Below are 7,454 nucleotides of genomic sequence, written 5' to 3'. Positions count from 1 at the left end.
ATGGCCTTCTTTGCTTTTGTAACACTTGCTTTGGCCTCACTTGCTTTTAGTGAGATCAGCGCAACCTCGAAAACCACCCTAGAATCTCCAGACGGCGCCTATAAGCTGCAATGGAGATATAACAACAGCAAGTTGATTTTCACTCTTGCTTGTCAAACAATTGGTTACTGCGCGGTCGCATTTAGTGAAACAGCTGATGGCAAAAACATGGTCAGTTATGACATAGCCGTGACAGGATATGCCTCTGGTGCAGGATACGTAGATGTAAGTCAATCTGAAATATTTTCTTCATCGATAAATTTCGTTTCTTATTTTTGTTTAACACATTGACAGTTTGCTTTCATTTTGCCAAACCGCTTTGGCAGGCATCGAGATCATGCAAGAATGGTAAAATAATTCTTTCGAAATGAAGCCGAGCAAATCAAGATATCAAACGCCGAATTTCAGGCCAGGGTTTCTCAGACTTCTGCCGTGTTCTTAGCAATGTTGGAACAATATTCTAGTTTCATATCTCCCCAGGGGGTTGCGTTCAAAGGTGCTAAAAGGTTTCCAGCTGGTCTTTACTTACAAGGCTTAGTGCATTCTTCAGAAAATCTTCATCTAAGTTAAAGTCAATAAAATTGAAAGAAGAGAGAAACAAAACTGTAAAAGTGTGAAAACTGTACTTTTTGTTGTTAGGTTCGGCTGCCGGTTTTTCACTCATTAAGTCGCGTAAAAATGGTTCTCTAGTAATTAATTATGAGAAGCGAATATAATAGAGTTTCTGTTTCTTTTGTTATTCTAACATTGCCAGCCGTGGAGCTCATTTTCTTAAGAACGCATAATTCCCTCGTATTCAACTTGAGTTACTCATGCCAAAAGAAATTTCAAGTAACAAGTTGGTGAGCAAATTAGTTTTTTATGGTGAGCAAATTAGTGTGATAGTAATGGATTGTCGCCAAACTATCATCCTCGGAGACCCAGGGGCTGTGAGTCGATTTCAAGTTAAGGGCAGAAGAGCCCCTGGGGACATTGTCTTACAAGACTAGTTCCAAACGGTCGCACTCGTTCTGGCCTCTGATTGGTGCCAGAAAATCTTTGTGTTTTTCTGCCCAATCAGAGTGAAGTGTCCTTTGGAGTCCTTTCGTGTGTTTTAACACGCACATATACAACAAGCTCTGTTGCTCGCTATGTTTGTTTGGGCCGTGCGACGAAGCTTTGCCCGAGGTGAAAAGTTTCAGTCTCAGCACACAATGTAAGAGAAATCGATCAGATTGTCCTCGAAATCTTACCGGAAAATTATACTGAAAACTTTCGCAGGTATCACAAGAGAACGTGTTTAAAAGTTTGCGAGGTTCGTGTAAAACATAATGGTTGCAGGCATTGATATGTCGCTTTAAACGTTAGATGAGATGTAAGCCTAAATCTTTCAAGATTTTTTGTACAATTTGTTGTGACTGAAACTTTTCCAATCCAGTGAAGCTATTTCGTCGCACGGGCCACGTAGGTATGTCAAGCAACTGGCGCTTACGTTTACGTAGCTTTCTGTGCGCGCCATATTCTAATTGTTGCTTTGTAGTAAAGTCTTTCGCAATATGGCCAAGGTTGCAGAGAACGTTAAGTACGTGGACGACCTCCAGCAAGCGCTTAAAGAAAGCTTAGCTGTGTTTCCGATTAGCTAATTAAAATCTTAACAAAAACTAATCATCGAGAACATCGTGGAAAGGAGATGTGTTTCGGAGAGTTACTGAAGGGGTTTGGAAAAAGTTTAATCTTTCAGCTGCTGTGTACAGTGTTCAAATTCTTGAGCTCGAAAGGCCACGGATTCTCTTCTAGTCCCTTGGTCATTGTCATTTCACCTCATTTGTCGATTGTTGAAGACCAAGTTAAATACCTTTGATCAGTGGGAATCGATGCTGCTTTCATTGGGGAAAACAAAATCAAAGACCAAGAAATATTAGATGGAAAGGGCGGGCTTCCTTTATTGTAGATGTCAGCTTAGTACAGGGTTATCTACCCACATCTAATAAGCAAAAGTTTCCACGCTTAGCTTTTTTTTTTTTTTCAAGCGAAGATTACATTAGATTTTGGCCGGGCGTGCACAAAAAGTTGCGTAAGCGCCAGTTGCTCGACATACCTGCGTGGCCCGTGCGACGAAATAGCTTCACGGGATTGGAAAAGTTTCAGTTACAGCAAATTATACAAAAATTCTTGAGAGATTTAGGCTTACATCTCATCTAACGTTTAAAGCGACATATCAATGCTTGCAACCATTATGTTTTAATCGAACCTCGCAAACTTTTAAACTCGTTCTCTTGTGATACCTGCGAAAGTATTCAGTATAATTTTCCGGTAAGATTTCGCGGACAATCTGATCGATTTCTCTTACATTGTATGCTGAGACTGAAACTTTCCACCTCGGGCAAAGCTTCGTCGCACGGTCCAAACAAACATAGCGAGCAACAGAGCTTGTTGTATATATGCGTGTTAAAACACACGAAAGGACTCCAAAGGACACTTCACTCTGATTGGGCAGAAAAACACAAAGATTTTCTGGCACCAATCAGAGGCCAGAACGAGTGCGACCGTTTGGAACTAGTCTTGTCAGACAATGTCCCCAGGGGCTCTTCTGCCCTTAACTTGAAATCGACTCACAGCCCCTGGGTCTCCGAGGATGCCAAACTATTTACCAAAAAAGTAAACATTTTTTTAGAGACAAAAAAAGCTGCGTCATTTGAGCACAACCCAGTAAAAAATTGTCGTCTGAGATGTATTTCCTTCCTGTCTTCCAAGGCAATGATAATAGATCCATAGATTCCATTCCAATAAAATGTCAGGGTAAGAAAAAGCGAATAATCATTCTACATATATTTACCCTTCAGACACCCTCGACTTGGTTGACCACAGTAATGTACAGAATGCTTGCATGCCTGGACGTGTCACACACATATACACAGTACATTTAACATACTTAGTATATAGTTCTCTGTCATTATCACCTAAAAGTAGAGTATTGCCTCTTATATCTCAGTTACTTTTGCCATAATTTTATCTTACGATATTGTGAAGCGCGACTGAATATGTTCATATAGAGGTCTGCGCTATATAAATGTAAATTATTATTATTATTATTATTATTATTATTTAAACCTGAAGAAATGGAGTACGAATTCTCGTGATAAAATATTATCTTCTCGTCTTTCACGCTCTCAGTCTGGTGATTTTGGCGTAGGAGTGAGTTATCGTGACCGCGTCCTTCAGTTGTTCTCATGAAATTGTTGTGAGGAATGTTGCTAGGCTACAGTCGACTTACGATATTCCTAATCTTAAAATTAAGCTTTGTTACGCAAACAAGATTCCCCGTCACTCACTGTTGGTTAATTTTCTAGGAAATGATCTGTACGTGACTGGTGTAGATTACTTCCGCTACCCTTTCAACCAATCAGATGCAAAATTAAAACCGATCATGACTCGGACACTCGCTTTTTTTTTCCCGCGCTTGCGCTTGTAGCTGACCATATATGGTTTATTTTGAGTTATCATCGCTCCTACTTTTTCTGATTGGCTGCCCTGAGTACTTTGGGTTTGGTTCTACGATACTCAATCGACAAATTCTCTATATAAAAAAGTTAGGTTGAAATTATAAACAGTGGTGTTTTTCACTTTGACGCTTTATGGTAAACCTGAGGCGGTTGGACTTTATTTTGACAGGATTACTGGAGCCGAGGGCCGGGACCACCGAAAAAAGATGGAATACAAGGTTACAAACTCATATCAGCCTCTGAAGCTGGTGGGAAAACCACTGTGGAGTTTTACAGGGATGCTGAGACGGGAGATGCTGAAGACGTCCAATTTAAGGTATTAATGATACGATTTAGTAGCGTAAAGATGACAACACTGCTCTAAATTCGCCTTTTCTAGTTTTAACTCGATATGATATCTTTTCTTGCCGAAAAGCCGAGTTGTTCGCAGCGGAAATCCTTCAGCGGTAATACCTCAGGGGGGAAGAAAACGAGTATCTTAGAAGCCCCCCCCCCCCCCCCCATCCACCCTATCCAAAGAATTTTCTGCAGAAAATATGGAAGAAAGATATTCTTAGGGAACATGTCTAACAGATCCCAATTGAACGATTCATCCCCAGCATCTGTTCTCAAACCACCTACCACCCCGTCCCCCCACCCCCTTCCAAACTGAGGAAAATCCATCTTTTTGCAATATTTCCTTTGTTTTATTCATTTTTTTCCTTTGTGCAGAATACCACCGAAGTTAAAGTGATATTCGCCTCGAAAGCCACCAGTGATGCGAACAATAATGGTTTGTCAAAACACGACAAGACCAAAATATTGGATGGGAGATATAACTTGATTTCTTTAGCGAAGGAACCTCCGCCGTTGCCATCAACAACAGCCATACAACCATCGGCAACAATGATGTCGACAAAAGAATCGGTGGCTCCTACGACTCCAATGGCTCCTCCAAAATACGCAAGTGTCATGTCTCCCGATGGCTCATTCAAACTCGAATGGACCTACAGCAACAGCACACTGATGTTCAAGATGACCTGTAAAACAGCCGGTTGGTGTGCTGTAGGATTTACTACAACAGCTGATGGAAGAGGCATGAAAAACTACGATATAGCTGTGGCTGGGTCTGCCTCCAATATCGGATATATCTGGGTTGGTACAGAGGGAGCCTGGATGAATAAACAAGTTGATTGACTGACCGAGTGATAGGCTGATTGGTTGGCTAATTGACTGACTAGCATGGCTAACTAGCCAACCCACTTATGGACCCACCGACTGACAGGCTGGCTGACTTATTCATTGACTGATTCACTGACTTATTCACTGACTGATTCACTGACACACTGACGTTTGACTGACTAACTGACAGACTGCATGGCTTACTGGTTGACTGACAGACTGCATGGCTGACTGGTAGACTGACTGACTGACTAACTAATTTGAATATATCAACTGACTGGCTGACCGACTGACTGACTGGCTGACTGACTGGCTGAAGGACAGACTGACTGATTGACTGACTGGCTGACTGACTAACTGACTGACCGACTGACTGACTGACTGACTGGTTAGCTTATTGGATAACTAATTGACTAAATGACTGTCTGACTGAATAACTGACTGAGTTGCCGACTCACTGAATAGCTGACTAACTGACCTACTGAGTACTGACTGATAGATTGACTCAATGAAATACCCATTCCATGACTGACTCACAAACGCATTGCAAATGAAAGGGAGCCAACAAATGAGTGAAAATAATATAGATGAACTTTTATTTCGAGTAAATACCAGGTAGGGCCCGCCAACCTTTAACAAACTCTATAAATATGCAATTTAAAATCAATAGCATTTGCCTTCGTTTGCTAACAGAATTACTGGAGCACGTCCTTATCAAAACCAACCAGAAACCCAAAGCAAAGCTTCCTCCTCACAAAGGTGAGTGAAAAGGACGGTACAACCATGGTGGAGTTCTTTAGGGATGCTGTAACAGGAGACACTGCCGATAATGTGCAGTTCCAGGTAAGATCTCTAGCCAGACACTGCAGGCTCTAAGAATCAATCATAAAATTTGGCTTAATTCGAGGATAGAAAGCTGGTCACCGATGGCTTTGCATATTGAGGCCGTGCCAAAATTTCAAGAAATAAATCTGTGTGAGAAATTGAAAACTGTGTACTATGAATAGAGGAGCTTTTCATAACATATAACAGGCCAGTATGGTTCGTTATCAGTTTTCTTTGATGTAAAGAACAAGTAACAGGCTTTCAATATTGTTTCTCATCCGTCCAATCATACTTCTATTCATTCATTCATACATTCATTTATCCTTCATCTATGCACTTCTCCACAATGATTCAAACTCGTTTACTTCTTCATTCATTCAATCATTCATATTCATTCATTCCTCACTTACTCATTCACTCATCCAAAATATTTCTTCGTTTCCCTGTTTTCTCGTTTCCTCGTTCCCCTACTCCCTCGTCACCTCGTTCCATCGTGCCTTCGTTCCCTTGTTCCTTCGTTCCCTTGTTCCCTCATTTTGCTGTTCCCTCGTTCCTTTGTTCCCTCGTTGCCTTCGTTCCTTCGTTCCTTCATTCATCAAGTCTTTGTATTGCTATCATTATCAGGATGATACCCAGGTAACAATTGTGTGGGCTTTAAGTGGAACTGATGCAAACGTCGACCTGTCAAAACACACAGTAACCGGGATACTAAGTGGTAAACATAACATGATAAAGGAAGCGATGGAAGCGATGGAAGCGAAGACTGGAACTAAACCGAACACCGGTCATGTGATTTTCCCGTCTACTGCTATTTTCCTGGCCGGCATGACTGCCTATTTTCTTGCATTTTAACCTTCATGATAATCATAGAAACATAAAACTATAATTACCATAGTGACCTTGAAACAATGAAGTAGTTTTTGATCAAGTTTTGATGGTAAACCTGCTTTGCATTAGTTTTATCTTAGTGCCCAATCCCCCTTCCCCCCCCCAGCAAAAAATTCTGAAGAACATCGCAATCTAGTCACCGCCATTTTTTACCCTCACGGGTATCAAGATTTTCCCAATTTGCTTTTCGATAGCTTCCCTATTTTGATTTGACGTGCACGTGGTGATTACTTTGGTTTTTATTTTGCGACACTAGCTACTCTCGTTAGCGTTAGCTTATTAGGAAAAGTTCGAAGTTCCTCCAAAGCAGAAACAAGAACGGGTTTATCGCATAAAAACATAAAACCTAAATACTCTTGAATAATAAGTTTCAAAACAGCATAATTATCTGCTAGGTAAAAAGTTGTAACTAGTCAGAGGTGATAGGGAAATGCAAACTGCGTTACCCCGGAAGTAAGAGCATTTCACCAGAGGTTGAGAGTCACTAAAATTAACGAAAAGTAGCGGAACAAAAGAGGGTAATGACTGGGGACGTCATAGTTTTGTTCACACCAAGTGATATACTCTTGGTAAGGCGAGGTCGCATGGAAGGGATTGATGTGATTCGCTCCAACATAATTGTTATTATATTACTCGCTGTAAGTGTTTAATATCTATATATAAATGTAAATCCGCCGCTGGTTACCCTAACTTTATTTGTCTCATACTTGGTTTTGCTCTACCATTCTTGGTGTCTTGCCTGTATATCATTGTAATGTATACTCAAACAAAGGATAGCATCGAAGGCACGCTCTGATTAGCAACTCAAACTTCGAATTCCCTTTGGTATTCACTTCCGAGCAACGCGCGCGGGATTTTTTGCCCAAAAATATTGTAATGGTTGCAGGAATAAATAACTTAAAATCATCTTTTTGTGCTCTATTATCTGACTGTTTTCGCGGCTCGGTAAATATCCACCACTAACCACCTCCTTTTTGGTGAGAAGTTGTTAAACGTAAAGCAATATACGGTTGTCAAAGATAATGCCTTTTCTTGAGGACATCATGTTACGGTGATTCA

At 40.8% G+C, this 7,454-nt stretch overlaps 1 protein-coding gene across 1 annotated transcript; it reads left to right on the top strand.

Moving 5' to 3' along the window:
- Positions 1-7,301, top strand: LOC148743323 (uncharacterized). The gene is made up of 5 exons (XM_088750752.1): positions 1-264; positions 3,691-3,837; positions 4,095-4,655; positions 5,376-5,525; positions 6,132-7,301. Exons 1-5 carry the CDS (start codon positions 1-3, stop codon positions 6,357-6,359), a joined length of 1,350 nt encoding a protein of 449 aa, XP_088606878.1. The 3' UTR covers positions 6,360-7,301.
- The last annotated feature ends 153 nt before the right edge of the window (positions 7,302-7,454 follow it).

This window comes from Stylophora pistillata, chromosome 1 (assembly GCF_964205215.1).
Source record: "Stylophora pistillata chromosome 1, jaStyPist1.2, whole genome shotgun sequence".
In the NCBI taxonomy this organism is placed as follows: Eukaryota; Metazoa; Cnidaria; class Anthozoa; order Scleractinia; family Pocilloporidae; genus Stylophora; species Stylophora pistillata.
The sequence above is the reverse complement of the archived record's forward strand: the minus strand, read 5'-3'. Positions and strand labels throughout refer to the sequence as shown.